This window comes from Magnolia sinica, chromosome 9, assembly GCF_029962835.1.
Source record: "Magnolia sinica isolate HGM2019 chromosome 9, MsV1, whole genome shotgun sequence".
Taxonomy (NCBI): Eukaryota; Viridiplantae; Streptophyta; class Magnoliopsida; order Magnoliales; family Magnoliaceae; genus Magnolia; species Magnolia sinica.
In genome coordinates, this window is record NC_080581.1 from 12,190,164 (window position 1) to 12,211,074 (window position 20,911).

Consider the following 20,911-nt stretch of genomic DNA (forward strand, 5'->3'; position numbering starts at 1 on the left):
TTCATCCATGCCGTTCGTCTACTTTTCCAAATCATTTATGGTAATATACAAAAGAATGAGGTATATCCGGGTCTCAAGTGGACCATATTACAGGAAATAGTGTTGAATGTCCACGTATCAATGTATTCTTGAAATGGACATTCAAAATTAGATTGAAATAACAAATCACCATAAAAAATAATAATTTTACATTGTAATACTGTCATCATATTTTAATCTTGATGTTGCTCACCAAATATTTGATAAAATACTTGCAAAATATTATTATTATTTTGTAGAATTGTATTCATAGTAGGAGAGATTGAAGATGTATTTTATCTCTTTTGAAAAAATTTGCACAGGCTCAAACTAACCTAAGCTAATTCGAGCTGAGTTAGCCAATTAGATCCGAAGACAAAATCAAGTTCAAGCTAGGGTTGATTGCTGGCCGGGCAGGCGAGTTGTGCCAAACTTAACTCCGTTCCACTCGTGTACAGCTCCGCCCCCACACGGCTTCCTAGGAACGGAAGCGGATTAGATACTGACAGGTTGAGTGACTGACAGAAGTGACGTCACCAAGTTATGTGGGCCCATTATGATGTATTATGTTGTATCCACACCGTCCATCCATTTTGAGATATAATTTCAAGGCATGAATCAAAGAATGAGTCAGATAAAAATCTATAGTGGACCCTACCACAGAAAACAGTGGGGAGAGTGATTCCCAATGTTGAAACTGTCCTAAGGCCTACCATAATGTTTATTTGAAATCCAACTTGTTCAAATGTTAAAAAAGATATGAAATAAGTGAAAATACAAATATTAACTTGATCTAAAACTTTTGTGGCCTTTAGAAGTTTTAAATGGTGGGCGTCACTGTACCCACCGTTTTCTGTGTTGAGGTCCAGTGGAGCTTTGGATTTAACTCATTCTTTGGATATTGCCCTAAAATGATCTCTCCAAATGGATGAAAGGTGTGGACACAAAACATACATCATGGTGGGGCCTATGGAACTTAGCGACGTCACTTGTCAGTCTCGCTACTCAACCTGTCCATGGCTAATCCGCGCCCCACTGGGAACTCGTAAGCGGATTGCGTAATGAGTAACTCAGTACACTAACTCTGTGGGGCCCACCGTAATTCATGAATTGTATCAGCTCCGTACATCCGTTTTATCATATAATTTTAGTAATTTAAATAAAAAATTAATCATATCCAAAGAGAAGTTTTAGATCGAGATGATATTTGTTTTTTCCCTTCATCCATGTCTTTGTGATCCCATGAACAGTTTGAAGGACAAATAAACATCACTGGGGGCGTTAGAAACGTTTCAACGGTGGAAATCAATACTTCCACCGTTTCCTTTGGTACGGTCTACTTGAGCTCTTGATATACTAATTTTGGGTTCAACCCCAAAAATGATCTGGAAAAAGGGATGGACGGCGTGAATAAACCACATGAAATGATCTGGAAAAACGGATGGACGGCGTGGATAAAACACATGAATTCACACGGTGGGCCCGACGGAGTTTAACTCAGTACGAAATCCGATTTCTCGGAACTCCGCCATCTCATTGCCCAGTTATTATTCGATAATCTGGCCGTTATGAGGCTTGATACACAGGCACTCAGAAAAATTGTACACTTGGCATATGCTAACTCGAATTAACCGTCCAAATTGTGGAACCCACCGCTCTCACTCACAGTAGAAATAGTCCACCGCTATTCGTGGACACTTGTATGTGAAAAGATGACCATTAGACAAATTTTTATTTTGAACCGTTCAATAAATGTTCAATCCGATAGTCAGATTATAAAAAAAGTGTCATGTTTGGTCCACTATATATCTAAACTGGGACCCATGATCTGGTCAGTTTGATTTGAATTCCTAATATGACACATATGCAATTTCTAAGTGCCTGTGTATCGTCCATCACAATCTGCAGAGTATCAAAGTTTTTTTTTTTCTTTCTATTGTCTTATAAACAGATTCCCTGGAATCAAACGAGCGGCATTGGCATATCTCTGGGAGTCGCCGAAGATGGAGAAGGGAAAGGGGATCGCTCGTAGATGGGCAATCGACTTCACAGAAAATCCCAACCCTTCCTTTTCTACTCGAGAAATTCCAGATCCTCTAGGGTTTGATCGATCCTCTCACGATCAGGTGCGTCTCTCTCTCTCTCTCTCTCTCTCTCTCAACTTCTGTTGAATTCTCTTCTTCAATTTGGATCTGCAACGATCGGAATATCCGAAACATTGCAGAATTTATAGATGCAAAAAACCAAGCCGCAAGTTTTGTATGCGGGACATCCGAGCCGTTCATTAGCTGGACCTCTATGTTTAGATGATCCGGTCCGGCTATCAGGCCAGGCAGATGGTCCTTAGAACTATGCACATGACCTCTTATTTAGTACATGTGGTATGATTTTTGGTCCGCATCATCTACATGTCGGGCCCTGTTCAGTGCAGGGATTGGATGATTTTCCGTGTCCTGGCCGCCTTTCAGGTCGGCAGTGGCTGTTCGTGGAGGTGTATGTGCTCAGTGAAGTCTGCCCATTTTTAGTTTCAGGGTCTCTCTGAATTTGGAAGTTACCACTTAGTAGGCAGTAATAATAACACGAGAAGTTATTTGATACCCAAGCCTCAATCCAAACCATCCAAATCATGGGCCCTGGGGGAGATGGGGCATGTCCCATAAACATGAGACGTTAATTTGATACACTGGCAGAGTTGTGCAGACAGCCACCGTACATGCGGCCATACGTGTACCTCAATCCAAACCATCCAAATCGTAGGCCTGGAGTAGATGGGGCATAGCCCAAACATCATATAGCTTGGGTTATCATAGCCTCTTATTAATGGGCATTTGCTTGTTGAATTTTGTCTGTCAATTACTTTTCATTTCGACTGTCTGTCATCAATCTAACAGTTGGGATATCCTTTGAGTGCGATCCTAACTGTGTTGGGACCCACAAATTGAACAGTTCTGATTGAACATACATAAGTTATGTGTGGAGGTCATACTATTCCGTTGCCAAAGTATCAATGATTTTGTTTGGCAATATAAATTGAACAGGCACTCTGAGGAGCTCAATCCTCCTTACGATTTTGCCTCATGATTTCCTACCTCCTTAAATAGATAGTTTCTCACATACCATCATGAATCTATCACTTATGTAACTCCCCGACTATCTTCAGTTAATTTTAAAATGGAAATCCAATAATCAATTTCTATTGTAAGTGACCAATGGAAAATAGATAACACTAACCACAAGCACTCCCAACCTATAGGATTGTAACCTAACCCACAAGAGTTGTAACTATAAACCCTTTATTGGTACATGTTGGGAATCCGTAGAAGCAAATCTTGAATCTGAATCAAACAATTGAAATATAAATGCAACAAAGTATGTACAAAGGACACAAATTTTACGTTGAAAAACCCTTATGGAAAAAAACCACGGCACAAAGCGACAATAATTACTATAAAAACAAAAAGTACAAGAGATAGATGCAGTTACAATTTAGAAAACCCTCGTTTTCTCCTCTCCAAGCCCTAGAAACGTTTTAGCCCCGATCGGAATACCCCAATCCCGCAATTACACCCGGAATAGGAAACTAATTGTGCAATTACACAAAACCGCATACGCCGTCAATCAAAGCATCAATTGATATTCATCGATCAAGCAACCCTCGATCGATCGAGCACTCGAACATGCTCAAAAGTGTCCATAGAGTTTACAAGTATTTTCCGAATATTGTCGATCACTTGAGCCTCTAGGTTGATTGATCGAACCTATCCAAAACTGTTCAGAGAGTAATCTGTATAATTTGGGGCTCACTTGATCAATCGACCAGGCCGGTCGGTCGATCAAGACCCCTGTTTCATGTATAGATTGAAGACATCCGACAACAGTATGTGCGTGTCTTCAGGATTGCTTTAGTGTCTCTACTAGATCCCCTGGACCATCTAATCTCTGTTGATAGTATTTTCCTTCAATAAGGAAAGTAGTTTTTTTTTTTTTTTTGTGAGTTTTGAAGGATGTAGTTCAGTAAAAGAAAAGAAAAATTAAGTCGGAAGAACTCTCCAACTTGAAGGCTTTGGAGATCTGAATCCAACTTAGCCAACTCGCAAGCTACATCAGTAGCAACCCAATTTGCATGAACAAAGGAAACAAAGATTGTTTTCTTTAATACATTACCTATATGCGCCTAATGGAATGTTTGAACAATTGTTATCTGAATTCAGAAGAAAGGGGTCAATGGTGGTGGAATCTGGATAGGAAGGGGATATTCTTGATGAAATCTTTTGGTTGTATAATGTTCGGGATTCCAGGCTTCTGGTCAGGGGCTCCCATAGTGCATATTTGGAGACACCTAGGGCCCCCAAGGTGGTGCCCTTTGGATGGCTTGTGGGCAGGGATAAAGTCTTTTAATTATCGAGCATTGCATGGTAGAAACATGATGATTCCTAATGCGTGCATTATTTGCATGAGTCAGTTGATCATCTATTCATGTACTGCAAGAATATCGGTGTGCTCCGGTTTAGTTTTCTTCAGGCTGTTCAGATTTCAATGGATGATGCTGGTCAATATTGAGGAGTTCTTCCAGGCTTGGCAGCCAAGGCAGTAGCCAATAGGTTAGAGAAAAGAAGAAAGTTGCTACGGGAGTTGGTTCTTTTTACAGGAATATTGTTCGATGTGGAAGGAGAGGTATAGACGAACTTTTTGTAACAAGTCAGAAAAAGGAAATGCCTTTATTGGGTGGCAGGGATTAATGCTTTCCCTGGTAGGGTTGTTCATTTTGTTATGGCTTGCAATCGTACCATCTTAGGGCTTGAATTCACATGGAATCGTGAACAAATTGCTATCTACAATCCCAATGGACAGCAATGGACCTTGACTAGCTGATGAGGATTCGATTTACACCATGCATGGCCTCTTTTCTTTTTAACATGGCTTCTTTGCTTTACTTGCTTGCTTAAGTTTGTGGGTATTTTGGTACTTTTACATTGTCTTATTTTATGTGGATGGGATTACAAGTTAGGTTAGAAAATAAATGGCTTAGATGGACTAGGTTTAGGTGTTTAACTACAAATTCCATCTTTGCATTGTAATGGGTGGTCCTTTTGAGTTAATGAATTGATTTTAACTTTCTAGCCTTGAGGTATTTGGTATTCCTCTTCTTTATCCCAGTCCATGTGCTGAAGGAGCCTGATTTGATCGTGCTCGAGTCACTTGTAGATTATTGTGTTCATGGTTTTTTGGATTCTCATTGCTTGAGGCACTTGCATGGTAATCAAAGATCAATTATCAGGCCGATTGCATCGTCATTTGCATCTCTTTCTGACAGTCTATACATGTTGATACAATGACCCAAATGACTGCATCATCATTCTAGTTGTTGTGGAGCCTTTTTAATAAAATAGTTGCCATTGAAAAGAAAGCCTATTGGTATGAATAAAAATGTTTAGTGACTCAATTTGAGTTATGTTTTCAAATGAATCAATTATCGGTTCAAATAAAATTTGTTTTGAAAGATATTATTGGTCCAAATAATCTTTTCTAATTTTTCTCAAGTTGTACTTGGTGGGTGGGTAGAGGTGTGTGGGTGCCACCAAGCTGTATATGCTTGAAGGATGAAGAATTAGATGCCATGATTGGATAGAAGAAAAACGACACATGCACTATATGCAAGCTTTGGATCAATGTCCCAAGTAGCAAGGAGTATGTCCACGTGTTTCAACAAGAACACTCGGAAAACCTAATTTAGATAGCCAAAGTACAGTTGAGCAGTCAACATGATGTATTTACTTACATTCTAGGCGAAGGTCATGATATGCAGGAACAACCTTTGGTGTTAATTAGAGGAGGTAGAGTGAATGATCCACCACGTGTGAAGTCCCATAATATTCGAGGAGTCAAGTATTTGTTGGGAATTCCAAATCGAAGGGGTGGTTTTAAACATGGTGTGGAAAGACCCGAATTGACATGAATTGAAGATGCCTTTGGAGTCAAGCATTTTTCGCAGTTAATCGGGGCAATGAGCAAGCAAGAGGTTATGATCCACCAATCTGCAAGTAATTTTATGAGGCACCCACAGGAGAACTCCCTTTGTGCAAGACAGTTGACAAGGATGGATGGGTTTGGAAGCAGGAGAAGTCATGCAATTTTTTGCTTTGATCTTTCTTGATACCATATGCTCGTCCTAATTTAGGTTGGATTGTGACCCAATGAAATTCGTTTGGTCTTCCAAAAGTCTACCAAAGGGCGATTGCTTTCAGATGGTTGGTGGGTAAAAACAAGGTTCTCACCTAAGATAATCTTTGGAAAAGACCCATGTTTATAACTAATGTGTGCATCATGTGTGCCTTCGGGTTGCTGAGTCTGTGGATCACCTTTCATGCATTACTCATTTGTGCGGGCCGTTTTGGGAAAGATTCTTCAAGCTCTTGTGCTATCCTTTGGGTGATGCCTCTTTTGGAGGATGGCTTATTCTCATCTTGGCATGGTGGTGGTATGGGACCCAAAAGGACAATCAGTGGTTTGGATGCTTTCAAAATCATGCTCAAAGCCTGGATGAGGTGTTTATGAGGCAAATTGGAGGTAATCAATTGGGTAATGGACTCCGGTTCTTATGCCTTCCGCCTTTCCTCTTTCGAGTCTTTGTTTTTCTTTTGTTTGTCCATTTCTTTGGCAGTGATTTCTCATCTTTGCCCTTCTTCTCATTCTTAATAAATTGAAATTCTATTCCAAAAAAAAAATTGTAAATCAAGAAGCGAGCTAAAGCAAATCTTAAAAGGAGTCCAATTACTTGTTGCAATTGTATAAACAACCATTTGGGTGGGTATTGGCTTTGTGTGATTGTACAAGGCCCTTTTATCACTTATATGGTTTATGTATCAATTCCCTCGTAAGAACATCTGGTTGACCTTGTGGGCTCTAGAGGTCAGTATGTCTGTTAAATAGGCTATCTGATTGGATATATGGGCGTCACAGTCCTATCGGACAATTGATGTGGACCATAACATTCATCAGAATCGTTGCCAGGTCCTGATCTGGTTCAGATTTCAATTCGGATAGTGGAATTGATTGATCTTAAATTTTACAATTGAATTGGTCTGATATTTAGTCATGAACCATGGATGGTCTAATCTTCAATTGGCCAGCAATCAGACCACTCTTGGGCCCTTCTTTATTGATCTGATGGTCTTGTGTCAGGTCTTCTTGGGTGCCTCAAATTTGTGATCCAATGCTATCATGAACTGGGAATCCTCAATGTGCTGATTTGATATTGAACATTTTCCTTGAGTTCTTGGAACTCTTCAATTCCTTTTGTCTTTATTTGGGTTGTTAATGGTGATCTTGTGCAGCACTACGTAATTCCAAGTAGTGGGCTTGAATACCAGTTGTAAATGAACTCATTAGGAAGAAAAAGAAAAGTAATAATAATAATATAGATTGAAGTAGCCACTGGGAGGATATCCTTCTTACAGCTTAAAAAAAAATCATTTTCTTCCTCTATTTCAGAGTCTCCTACCACCCCCTTAATACATAACGCGGTCCAAAAAGAAGATCCACTTACCTCAACCTGGAATGGGTAACTCTAACCACAAACATCCCCAATGCATAAGACTCTAACCATCCCACAAGAGTTGTAACAACAAAATTCTGTGTCACTTCCAAAACCATCCATGTGCCACACATGGCCGAGATTTGCACTGTTAATTAGTTGGGCCCCACCACAGAGAATCAATTGCTAAAATATACACTCATCATATGATCTTACTATTGATCGTTAGCCCATAAATGGAACTTAAAGACGGAGAAAAGTAAAACTGTCCATATTCCTGGGTTAAAGGTCTTTAGGAGGTAGGACAGTCAGGATGGTCCACAAATATGATTTTTGAGCTATGGACCACCCACTATAGGACCCACTTGAAAGATCGAGAGATCATATTTGTCATATGTACGGCTTTGGATGTCAGATGGTTTTTTCTCTGTGACATACAGAATCCTGCTATCAATAAAAAGATAGGAAGAACCTGTTACCTTTCTTTCTTTCTTTCTTTTGTTCTCACTTTCCCTTATTTATTTATTTATTTATTATAAATCTTCTGGTCATAGGATGATTCGACTGTCAGCCGTCAAAAGAAGGACACTGAGGCAGCCTGGAAAGCGCAGGTACTCTTCTTGTCTATAGTTGTAACAATTTCATTTGTCGCCAATTTGGATTCAGGTTTCTGATCACAGTTGGATTTTGTTTTGTTGTCATATTGTTTTCTTTCCTGCCTTTGTGACTGATCTCGTAAGGAGTTATGTAGATTATATGCATCTATTTGTTTGCATGATAACAATGAAGGCGTGATGGTTGGGATTGGGAATTTAGTTTGGGAGCACAGGGATAATGGAAACAAAAATGTGTTTCAAAGAAATTTGTGAAATTGATTATCTATGGCAAGATAAAATATAGCCATTTTTTCTCTAACCACCTCATACAATTTCAAAATTACCCTTTTCTCCTTATAAAAAACAACCTAAATCAGACGGTCTCTCCCACTCCTGAAAACCCAATAACCTAAACTGGATATCTCTGTATTCCAGATTTTATGAATTCAATGTCTAGTATCTCGTTCCACATCATCAATGCTAGCTCTATATCCTCTCAAACAAGGAGAGTGAAGGTTAGATTTGTTTTGGTGTCCAATGATCTTAAAAATGTGGCAAATATTTTTTACAGCTGTGTTGCATACGCATGATGCATTGGCTGTGGGCAACTCAAATGGATGAATGTCATCCATTGATATGGATGCAGACATTTGTACATGATCAAATGGTAGAAATGGCCAGGCGGGGCCTAGATTCTAAGTATTAACATCGAACAACACATCCTAAGGGATTGAATGTTGGATATCTTTTGTAAAGTATTTCACTCACAGGGAACTTTTTTTTTTTTGGCTGACGTCAGGGTGTCCCTGCCCCATTTTAAGGCAAGATGATTCCCTGCGGATGCACTCAATCACCCGCAAACCACACGCACTGGGTAGTCCTGGGGAGGGGAATCAAACTCACATCTGTGGGGAGCACACCCACGACACTTGCTATTCGCCCCAACCCCGTGCGGATACTCGCAGAGAACTATATGATACTCGGTTGAGGAATATATCTAGTGTCTTTGGATGAGAACACTCACAAGTGGGACCTAGTCATTGACGGGCCAATTATGATGAGGCTATACTTCATATGGTTCTTGGATATGAATTCATCAAGCCATTCATGTTCATTTTGTTGGCCTGACACACCATGACACGTCACCACTGTGTTCTTTGATTTGTGTCAGGCTGAGCAGTTCCTGCTGCTTGTGTACAACAGTCAAATCCTCAATCTAGTGGAACCATTGTAGATGGGCCACAGCCAGACAATCATTTTGATTGGATTGTCCTATTTGTTCTACCACTGATCCATTTACAAGCTGAATTTGACTAATCGGCCATTCTTTTGGCAAGGGTAGAGCTGTACGCGAGTTGAGTTAGCTCGGTCAGCTCACTCGACTTTACTCGGAAAAGCTCGACTCGCCTCGGCTCAAAAATGGATTTGGACCGAGTCAAGCTGATTTTTGGAGCTCGAAAAAATTTCAAGCTGAGTTTGAGCTTGCCCGAGCTCGACTCGACTTGGCTTGAATCTACTCGGTGACTTGGTCATTTTGATCGTGATGCTGCTCGCCGAGTGTTTGATGAAATGCCTCAAAGAAGTGTTATTTCTTGGACTGTCCTCATATCAGGGTATTCTTGAAATAGGTATTCAAGGGAAGATTGAAGAAACAAATCTCCAGAAAAAAAACTTTACATTGTAGGACTGTCCTCATATCTTGATTTTGATGCTGCTCGTCGGATGTTTGATGAAATGCCTGCAAAGTGCTTTTACTGATTTGCATTTTAAGTGTGGGAGATTGAAGATGCAATTTATGTGTTTGAGAAAATGTTTGCACATGCTCGAGTTGGTCCGAGCTGCTAACCGAATCGAGCTGAGCTGGCTAGTCAGGTTCGAGGATCGAGCTGAGCCGAGTTCGAGCTTGGGTCGGCTGCTAGCCGAGTCGAGCTGAGCTGTGCCAAGCTCGACTTGGTTTGACTTGTGTACAACTCTAGGCACATTTGTAGTGAGGCCCAATTAAGCTTCCATTCATCAGACTAGTAAGTATTGCTCAATCAATGCAACTTTTGGCAAGGGAATAACTATAATAGGGTCCACCATATGTTCAGTTATGATCAATTTATAGATGAATCACATGGCACATATGAGAGAACAAGTGTCGAGTCCGTGGTTTGACAATTGCAAATACATTGCACGTGCCTGTGCAGGGTGCACTAGCGGTTATGATGACTTGTGCAGCCTTTTAAAATCCCATAAAATTAATAACTGAATAGAATAAAGTACACAGCCTTTGGAGCATGTGTGACGATCTAGTTTCCAACTTTGACCAGCATGCTCGTTTTTGGTGCAAGGGGGAGTCTTTAAGTGAAAGGAAGGGTATTTTAGTATTTTATTTTATTTATGTTTAAAGATACTCACAGGAGGTGCAAGGAATATTAAATTTATTGAAAGGAGGGGCACGTAATTTTATTTTTTACCAGGAGATATGAGTAATTTCCAAACCATGCAAGGAGGTTGGAGTAAAAACCTCTAAAATATATTGGTATGGAGTTCGTCTGTATGCATTAATGCATTCTAGTGCATTAATTTAGTTCAATGAAGAGAAAATGGTCAAACTGTGATGACTTACCTTTGTATACGTATTCTGGGGTAGGACCAAATTTCAAGAACATTACTTTCAAGTTGGACATGAAAGGGTAATAACTTCTGACAGATACTTTCTCAATTGTCTTTGAAGTTTGTCATTCCCTCTTCTCTATAGTGAGTTTTGCAATTCAAATTGGTTTTGCATCCAAATCATTTGGATGAATATCAAAGAAGGCAGGGTCTCGCCTTTCCCATGAGAGAAAACATTTCATATTCTTACGTGGAAACGGTCTCTATTGCAAAAGCAGTACAAGTTTGTTGGTTCTGCTACGAATATGAGGGAATACAAATGTACTCCAAGTTCTTCTCCAACTTTGTTGGGTGGCATTCTCGCATCACATTGGTAGTGCCCACACACCAATTTGTAGAGGGACTGGCTTCTTTTGTTGGCATGAATTAGGAAGGCAGCAATGGCATTTTGGTCATGCAAAAGTTCTAAAACAACTGATTAGCCTTTTAATAGTATTAGAGATTTATTGGTTCTTTTAACATATGAGTAGTAATATTGAAACATAATATTGTATGTCTTTTGCTTCTGTGTTTGTGTGATGTGGAATCAGTAAATCACTTGTTTATCCATTGTCCTTTTGCGAGACCGGTTTGTGGGATGTTTTTATTTTTATTTTATACCTCTTTACATTTATTGGGTGATGCCGGGATTCATAAGTGGCATATGCTTTTGGCTTGGCATGGAGGTGGCCTTGGGAAAAAAGGGCAATGTCTTGTGGAGGCTAGCAGGGTTATGGGCCATTTGGGGGGAAAGGAATAATCAGTGCTTCTGAGATAATTGCAGCTCGATGTCGAAGGTTTTTTGGAGGGCAAACTTGGATGTGATTGTCTGGGTGTTGGCTTTAAGGGTTCCTGTTGATTCTCTTTCTCCCTTTTAAGGTGGGTTGGTGCTGAAAGCTTTTCGTCATCCGTTGGCGCCTTTGTAATAAAATTTTATCATCTTTCAAAAAATATATTGGATACATGTTTTTGTGTGCTCGTCTTATTTTTCCTTCTGCATTAGTAATTTTTTAAGATTTTTTGCATTAATAATAACTTGGTTATCATTAAAAAAAATATTGTATGTTCTCAAAGATATTTGTATGGAGTCTATGGGCATTCTGATGAATTTGACTTTTAAAAGCTTCTATATCCAACACCATAAATGTCAATGTTTGTCAACAAATTTGACTTTAAAAGGTCCCCCATATCCAAAACCAACATGCATATCTATTTCCAAGTTGCACAGGCCATTACTAGTAGGGGAGTTAGTTGATACTCTGGCAGAGTATGAGCTTGATATGCGGGCACTCAGAGACTATTCACATGGCATAAATTAATTAAAATTAAATCTATTAGATTGTTGAACCTACTTTCACTAAGTCATAGTTCCAAAATCAGATTGTTTGAACAATCCTATCCCCTCTGCTTGGTGGATACTTGTTTGTTGAAAATGAAATAGGACCATCAGGTAGTGTTTTTAAGGGATTCTGATATAGAAACCGTATTGGTCCATTGCTGTAAAAACCCATCCCTAGTTAGTATTTCCAAATAAACGCCTATCTTTTACACCATTAGTCTAAAAGCCCCAACCTCAGTCTGCCGTACAAACAGCATACGAACCATTTGCCGTATTTTGTATGTGACCAAGTGCCATTAGGTTCACTGGGACTTTGTATGACAAAAATGCGCATTACATTTGCGTGCAATCTAACCTGTTCATTATCTTATTCCCACTAGGATGAAGGGAAAACACAAAGATCAGCCTGATCCAAAACTTCTGTGGAAGGTTTGAATAGTGGGCTTCTAATCTCCACTATTTCTTGTTGTGTGGCCCACTTGAGTTGAATCTGCCTGATCTTTGGGCTCACCTCCTGACATATATTGGCACAATGGATGGATGGAGTGGATGTCATACAGAAATCGTGGCAGGCTACATCATTTCCATGTCCTAACAGTCATTTCCTTGAGGGAAAAACAGTCATTTCCATCCCTAAGGGTCCTTTCCATCACATTTCCATCAACCAAAGTCAAATAGGGGGGATGTTTTTGAGCCTATTTGGAAAAGATGGGGGTTTATTTGGGAATAGTAAAAAGGGAGGAGGGTTTTATAGTAATGGACTAAAAGATAGGGTTTATGTCAAAAATCCCTTTTCTAAAGTCTAAACCATGCAATAAATGTCCACCAATCCGATTGTCGGATAATCAATAATCTTAATGTTTGTTCATGATATCTATCTAAACTGGGACACATAATCTGGACAGTTCAATTTGAATGAATTGTATGCTAATTTCTCAGAGCCTGCATATCATTCATCCCAGTCCGACACAATATCAATGGTTTCCTCTCACTGGTAACACCTTCAATTCTGGATGGGACTGGATTGGTGATCGAGCTTTCGTCTAATTTAACATTTAAAGAACTGGAAGGTGGGTTTCCACTTAATGATGATATTAAATTCTTAATCGTGTAACTTTTATTGATTGAAAGAAATATAAAATAAAATGGAAAAAGTAAAACTTTCGACAGTGATCAGGGACAACGCTGTTCCATGCAAAGTGCTTGCCATTGAACATGTGAGGCCTACCAATTAAACATATTCTGAGAACTGTAGCTATAACTGAAGATGGCTGTTTTCTTCATCTCTCCACTATGCTGTCCTCAAGATTGTAATCTTGAGACTTCATTACCTGGACGGAGCAGGAAGTAATTTTGAAACTGGCTGTAAACAATTTACTAAGATTTGTTCTTATGAATTATTATTCTGTACAAATTTATGTATGTCCATCATAAGAACAGCAAGTAGCTGATTCATGTTTGGTTTTAGCAACTAAAAGGGAACTTTTCATCTGGAAATCCTGAAGGAATGTTGACAGGAAGCCACAACTGGTCGATGCAAAAAAGCTTTCCTCAGTGAGATTGGTTTGTTTTTTATGGGTATAGTTTTCCACATTATCGCAATCCATTACCTTGTAAATAGGGCTTTCAACAGGTAGGGCCTGGGGTTGGTTTCAGCTTGGGTTTTGAACAATTGGGCCCGAGTCATATTCAGAATTTTGATTTTTCTTGGCCTGGACTCTGCTTATTGAGAGTCCTACTTCCAAAACTCTGATTCAAATAAAATAAAAAAGATTTAGGATTTGCCATGCTAATTGCTTTCTTACATGAACTTGTACATTTAGCAGTTAACTTGGTTCCATTTGATTGTGATGAACTGTACCCACTGAGCATATGTTTATGATATTACATGCTAATCCATTTATCCTGGCTATGGTACTCGCTATTTTTCATTTATAAAAGCTCTCTCCTTTTGTTTGCTGTTTTAAATTTTGTGATCCTGTCAATCTGCATATCATTTGGCTTCAATTTTCAACAAAAAAGGTGTTATTATGCAGCTGTTTTTTCATGCCTAGTTAATAAAGAATAAAAGGCGTTAATTTCATTTAACTTTTTCATGTGAGAAGAAAGCTTGGGAAGTGGCTCAAGCCCCTTTCAAGAATTTGTTAATGATGGGCTTCATGATGTGGATGGCTGGAAACACGGTCCATTTGTTTAGTATTGGCATCACATTCTCAGCTCTTTGGCAGCCCATAAGTGCCCTTCAGGGTGTCGGGAAAGGTATGGTACCCTACCCCTTACAGTAGCATGGTCATGTAAGCAATTTTTCTTTATTTCTTTCCTTCTTTCCACTGTTCTGAATGAGAATGGGTCCATCCTGTTCTCATTGGATCCTATTTTTGGGGCAGATTTTGTGGACAGTAATGTTAGCTCCACTTCTACAAAACACGCTTTGGCTGGGATGCGTTCAATTACATTCCCATTGTTGGTTACACACAGGCCTTTTAGCCTATGAACTATACCATGAATATTATATACACAGTTTGTGGCTTCACTATTGGAAGAGGTGGAAGCATCTCCATGTGGTCTTTATTGACTTAGAGAATGCAAACGTTGGGATCACTAGAGAGTTAATCCAGCGGGTGTTGGGAAAGAAATGAGTTTCAAGAGGATATATTGACATGATTGATGATATGTTTGAGGTAGAGGTAACAAATGTAAGGATCACTAGTGAGATACAAGTGAGTTCCCAATTACTATAGGCTTGCACCAGGGATCGGCGTTGAGCCTGTACCTGTTCTCATTTGTTTTGGAGAAGTAACGAGGCATTTGCAGGAAGAGATACCATGCTGTATGTTGTTTGTAGATGACATAGTTTTGATTGACTAGATTGATTGACAAGACGAGGGAGGGTGTAAATACAGCTAGATTTTTGGTGACTGCTTTAGAATCTAAAGGATTTAAACTTAAACTAAAACAGAGTGTGTGATATCTTGGGTTGATAATTCATGAGAGTGGAGAGATCGAGAGGAATGTTGCCATTAGAATTCAAGCTGGGTGGAAAAGATGGAAATGTGCCTTTAGAGTTTTATGTGATCGTCATGTACCAATCAAACTGAAGGGAAAATTTCATAGGACAACCGTAAGACCAGCCATGTTTAGGGGACAAAATGTTGGGCGGTTAAGGAATAACATGTTCATATAATGAGCATAGCTAAAATGAGGATGTTGGGATGGACGAGTGCAAAGAGGAGGAAGGATAGAATTAGAAATGAATGAATTCGATGGAACTTAGGATTAGCACTGGTATGTAATAAGATGGGGTAAAGGAGACATAGATGGTTTGATCATGTGCAACGGATCCCAAGAACTACGCCGGTTAGGAGTGAGTGAGTGCAAGTTGAAGGCTTTAAAGGGGCAAAGGGAGGGCCCAAAAGGATGTGGGTGGAGGCAGTGATTTAAATATTGATAGTATTTGCTAATACTATTGGCATCATACCTTAGCAATATAAAATGTGACTTAAGCAGGACTTTTTGGTATCGTGTGATATTTCCCAAAATATCACAATATATTGACAAAATGTGATATTTTGATAATATCGCCTTTAAAAACTATTTGATATCATCGATACCCTTGATACATATTGATGATACCTAAGTGCTTCGGCCCCTTTATGAAAATATATATTTTTTTAAAATCATAAATTCATTCTTTTTGTGAAATATTTTGCTTTAATTATCTTCCTAAGGGGATTTCGATCACTCCTTTTCGTTATTTGGAGAGAAAAGGGGATTTAGGTGTGGAAATCGAGATCAGAGAGCATGTACTACTTAAATCCAAATCAGTGAGTTTTTTGTGAATTTAAATAGTTTTTTCTTGTTTAAATTACTTGGAGTTTGAAATGAAGTTTTATAATTCATAATTTTGCATGTTTTGCATGTTTTATCATGGATTTGGATATCTGATTCTCGAATTTGAGGAAAATGGGGGGGAGTGAGAAAATTCTGAAACTTCTGTCATTTCACCCATTTAACTTGCAATTAGTGTGGAAAAATTATATTTGAGTGCTTGAAAGCTGGTCTACAGATTAGTAGAACCTTTTGGAATATTTGAGAAAAAGATTATTTTTTTTTAAAGGTAACACATTTTGTTAAAGAATAAAAAAGGAACAACAGGTCATAGAAAAACATTATTTTTAATTAAAATATCAAAATTAATTATTATTATTATTTTTAAATTTTTTTAAATTTAGATTCACTAGATGTTATTTAGGTCTAATATTTATGTTTTTATGAGTGTATTCTATTGATCCTAACATCAGTCGCACTCGTTTATTTATTTAAAAAAATAAATTTGATTTTTTAAAAACTAAAAAAAAAAGTGTAAAAAAATATTTTAAAATAAATGTATCCTACATTATAAGACAAATTTAGTGCTGGTATTTTTAATATAGTTGCATTCCTTCTATCAGATGGTGTGTGGGCTGTAGTTTAGGACCTTATACAAAGGAAACTTATTATGTGTGCTTTAGTGTTTTTTGAACATCCCTTGAAGTTTTACTGAAAAATTTGACCAATTTACTAATGTTTTCCAATGTTCCCAAAAAAAGTGATACGTATGTGAAACATGCAATATTTTCCTTGTGACACTAATTTATTTCCATATTCCAAGGGTGTGATACCGATACTTAAATCACTGGGTGGAGATGGTAAGAAAAGACTTGATGACCTCTGGTCTAATTGAAGTTCTTGCCCTTCATAGTGGAATGCTAGGAAAGGATTCATGTAGCCAACATCAACTAGGTGGGATAAATCGTAGATGATGATGCTGATGATCGTGGCTTCACTATATCATATCTATCACACCGCATGGTGTGGGTGGATCTGAGTATCTTGATTAAGTGATGTAAGGCTTGCTAGCTAAAGATCCACAAGCCATCCTAGCCTACTAGTCAAGTACCCATGCTGACCTAGCCTAGGATCCAGGTTTGTTGGGCTTGGCGAATGATTGCCTTTGTATTTACTCCAGACACAGCCCGATTAGTTGTTGAGCCTAAAAAGTATGCCTTGCTCAACGCATGGACCTATTGACTCCCTAAATCTAGTCGTGTCCACTTTTAATGCTACCCATAAATTACAATGCCATGTAAGTATGTAACCAGTTATTTAAGTATCGGTATTGATGGATGTATCACACCCTTGGGATATGGAAATATATCAATATCGCAAGGGAAATATCACCTGCATTGCTGTTTTTGGGAAGCATTGTAAAATTGATCGAATTTTTCAATGAAACTTCAGGAGATGTTAAAAAAGACATCATTAAAACACTTGGAACTAAAAATATCACCAAAAAGTAAACATAATAAGTTTCTTTTGTATAGGGTCCTAAACTATGCGCTATTTAACAGAAGTGATGTAAAAAAAAAGTATTTTGAAAATAAATAAATGAGTGTGGCTGATGTTAAGGCCAACATACACATAAATATTAGGCCTAAATAACATCTGGTCAATCTATTTTTTTGATATTTTTCATTAATTTTTTTAACCAAAAAAAAAAAAAAAAACTTTTGTAAATTTGTAGATGAGCCTCGAAGAATTCTAATGTGATTTTTCTGCACTCTAATTGTAAGTTAAATGGGTGAAATTGGGGAAATTTTGGATTTTTCTAAATTTGAAAGTTGGAGGTCGAAATCCATGATTAAGCATGTAAAACCATATATTATAAACTTCATTCCAATGATTCTAAGCAATTTAAACAAGAAAAAACTGTTTGAATTCACAAAAACTCACTGATTGGGATTTTGGTACCACACGTTCATGTAAGGAGTGATTGTAATCTTCTTAAAAAAGTAATCAAAGGAAGCAATTTCATGAAACACAGATTTTTGGGGATTCTTGACAAAAATTTCAATATTTTCATAAAGGGGGTTGATGCACTTAGGTATCGACGATACAAAGTAGTTTCTAAAGGCAATATTATCAAAATATCACAATGTATTGATATCTTGTTAACAACATTGCGATATTTTAGGAAATATCACATAATACCAAGAAACATGGTGTGCCGTAAAGGCTGTTACATAAAGGTAATGGTAGCAACCGTTACACGTTATGGGGTTGTAAAGGCTATAATAGTTGTTACGGAAAAAATGACCTGTAAAAGCCGTAACGGTCCATTACAGGGCTGATACAAGTTTTTCGGGTTTTTTTTTTTTCAATAAAAAAAAAGAGACTGTAACAGCCGTTATGGCCCCCATAACAACCGTTACACCCCATATCATAAAGGCAATGGTGGTGGCCGTTACAGCCACCATTACCGTTACGGAATACCTTGCCAAAAAGTCCTACCACTTAAGTCACGTTTTGTATCGCTAAGGTGCAACACCGATAGTATGGGCGGATATTATCGATATTTAAATCGCTGTAACCATTGAAGACAAATACGGATGCTATGGATATGATGTGGCATTTCCCTAAGTTTGGATCAGTTATATAAAAAACAGACCAGACTGTCCAGTGCAACTGAGTTTTAACTGAACTAGAACTCTTTCTGGTTTAAGAAGATTTGTTTAAAGCATAAGCATTTCTTAATCTTTCAATAAAATCCAAATTTCCAACTCATTCATGTCAATTGGCAATTTAACTTGCAGTTTTTGAGCCTTACAAGGATTCAAGGGTAGATATTCTTCCACCCAAGTTGCTCTTTATTGCCCTGAACTTGGCAGGGCTTGCATTGGGCGTCTGGAAGGTGAGAATCGAGATGCGCTTATGTTACAGCAACATCCTTGTCCTTTTGGCTCTCCCTATGCAAGTGCTTTAGCATTTTCCTCTCTTTCAAATCTCACACTCTATTATTTACAGCTTAACACATTGGGACTTCTTCCAACACACCCATCAGATTGGGTTTCGTCCCTACCTCCAGCTCTGGTATTATTTCCTCCCCTTGCAAAATGATCTGCACGAATCTGTCTTGCAATTGTCTATGTTTTGTCTGGAATATAAAGATGCTCATTATCCTTCAGAAATGTTTGGAAGTGAAATGATGAAGTAGAGACATTTGAACCGGAATGTCATACCATCTCCAGCATATGTGTGGAAGAGTAGAGGTGTATATGAATCGGGGCCATCCATCTAGTGGGCACTGCATTTGACTACCCATGGTTAAAAATTCACACCAATTTTGATGATCCTATTATCCCTTGTTTTCTCTGGTTAATTGGGGTCTGCTAATTGGATGGCTACAATCACCTGATTGGTGTGACTTTTGAACTTCATGCCATGCACGGTAGAGTCCACCAGGCAGATGGTGCCTATTCATGTCTCTCTGTCACGTGTATCGTGGAGTGGGTCCCAATATTCTGGTTCAGTCTTCTCTAAAATATCATTTCCTTAATTGGAATTTTAGTTTTGAGAGAGTCAAGAGTCAAGACTGGGCACTGCTTTTTTTTTTTTTCCCTTTGCTATTATGGTCCAGCAATTCTACAACCCGATATGCAAAAAGAATCCATTAGGCTTCGTTCGGTAGCTATTTCAGGACACCTTTTGCAACCGTTTCTGGATACGTTTTGCGACTCTTTTGCTGGGAGACAGCTGGTCCCGTGGGCACCACATCAACTGCTGCTCCAACACTTTCTGGCTAACGGCTGGATGTGTTTGAAATGTGCCAAACTTCCTTTTTCAGTAGCAAGGAATCATGTGATCCTTGATCTGAGCACATGATTATTTAATTGGTTTTAGCCCGTGTCCATTGGTCTGTTGGACCTCACTGGGATGGACCATACACAAAAATCTCCCAGGTCAGAAAATCCTATCAACCAACCTTTGGCCTCTTTTCAGCTGAATGTGGGCATTGTTGTCCCTCGCTTGGTTGGTCTATTTGAAGGCAATCCCTATTGAAAGGTAAGGATTACCCTATCAATGTGGACATCATAGCTTCTTCTTCTTCTTCTTTTTATTTTTATTTTTTTAAAATTTTAAATTTAACAAAATAAATCATGGTCCACCCACACAGTGGGGGCCAGTAGACAAATGACTGGATCACTGAACCGTGGGCCCCATTTAGATGAACTGAGAACCCAATCTTAGTTGTAGCGTCCCCTCGTGTTGTAACCGTCCTATTCCTCTCCCAAAGAACATTTTTGATGTGTTATGCTTTGGATTTCAAAGTACACCATTCAATTCAATTCGTTCTTCACTTAACATCCTTGAATGTATTTTCTTACACCAGGAGGTTGAATTATCCGGCGGGGGTCTTCTGTACCCTCAACATGATTTCTCATTCTATGGCCAAGGAATTTGAAGAATGGTGCCGATTACTGCCCCATGTGGAATCCCGTGCTAGCTGTTTTCAGATGCTGCCTTGGTTTTGGGCTCAGTTTCTTACCGATGCACGCCAATGTCACATCTTTGGTTTGTTCTGGGTTATCTGGAGTAGAGCGACTTTTCTGATCCAGTAAGAAAGTACATATATGTATTGATTTTTGCGGTAAGAAAACCATGGTAGCTCGCGGATGCAAGAACACTCTTACTTTAGATTGATTACTGCTTTCCACTATGTGGAGTTTAAAAAAAGAAGCTATAATGTTGATGAGGTTCTTCTTACTACCTTGTTTTCTGTGCAAATTAATTTGTGGGGCCGAGACGGGCCCACTGACTATCATCAGGCGGTCCTTCATGGTTACACATGGCTCATTTTCCATGCTAATAGTGGAGACGATGAATTCATCTAGAATCAATTCAAGCCAACCGATGCACAATGGGACCTTAAATGTGGATCATTGCCTAAGTGTTGATACCAAATACTAA

General features: G+C 38.6%; 1 protein-coding gene across 1 annotated transcript; it reads left to right on the plus strand.

The window, feature by feature from the left end:
* The first annotated feature begins 1,975 nt into the window (after nt 1–1,975).
* Nucleotides 1,976–20,707, plus strand: LOC131256912 (uncharacterized). The gene is made up of 6 exons (XM_058258013.1): nt 1,976–2,144; nt 8,107–8,163; nt 14,230–14,383; nt 18,757–18,854; nt 18,968–19,033; nt 20,334–20,707. The coding sequence occupies exons 1-6, from the start codon at nt 2,022–2,024 to the stop codon at nt 20,403–20,405; spliced, it is 570 nt and encodes a 189-aa protein (XP_058113996.1). The 5' UTR covers nt 1,976–2,021; the 3' UTR covers nt 20,406–20,707.
* The last annotated feature ends 204 nt before the right edge of the window (nt 20,708–20,911 follow it).

Coding starts and splice junctions, on each gene's coding strand:
- LOC131256912 (XM_058258013.1), top strand. CDS start 2,022: ATGGAGAAGGGAAAGGGGATCGCTCGTAGATGGGCAATCGACTTCACA. Junction 18,855..18,967: donor TTGCATTGGGCGTCTGGAAG/GTGAGAATCGAG, acceptor TATTATTTACAG/CTTAACACATTGGGACTTCT. Junction 19,034..20,333: donor CGTCCCTACCTCCAGCTCTG/GTATTATTTCCT, acceptor TTCTTACACCAG/GAGGTTGAATTATCCGGCGG.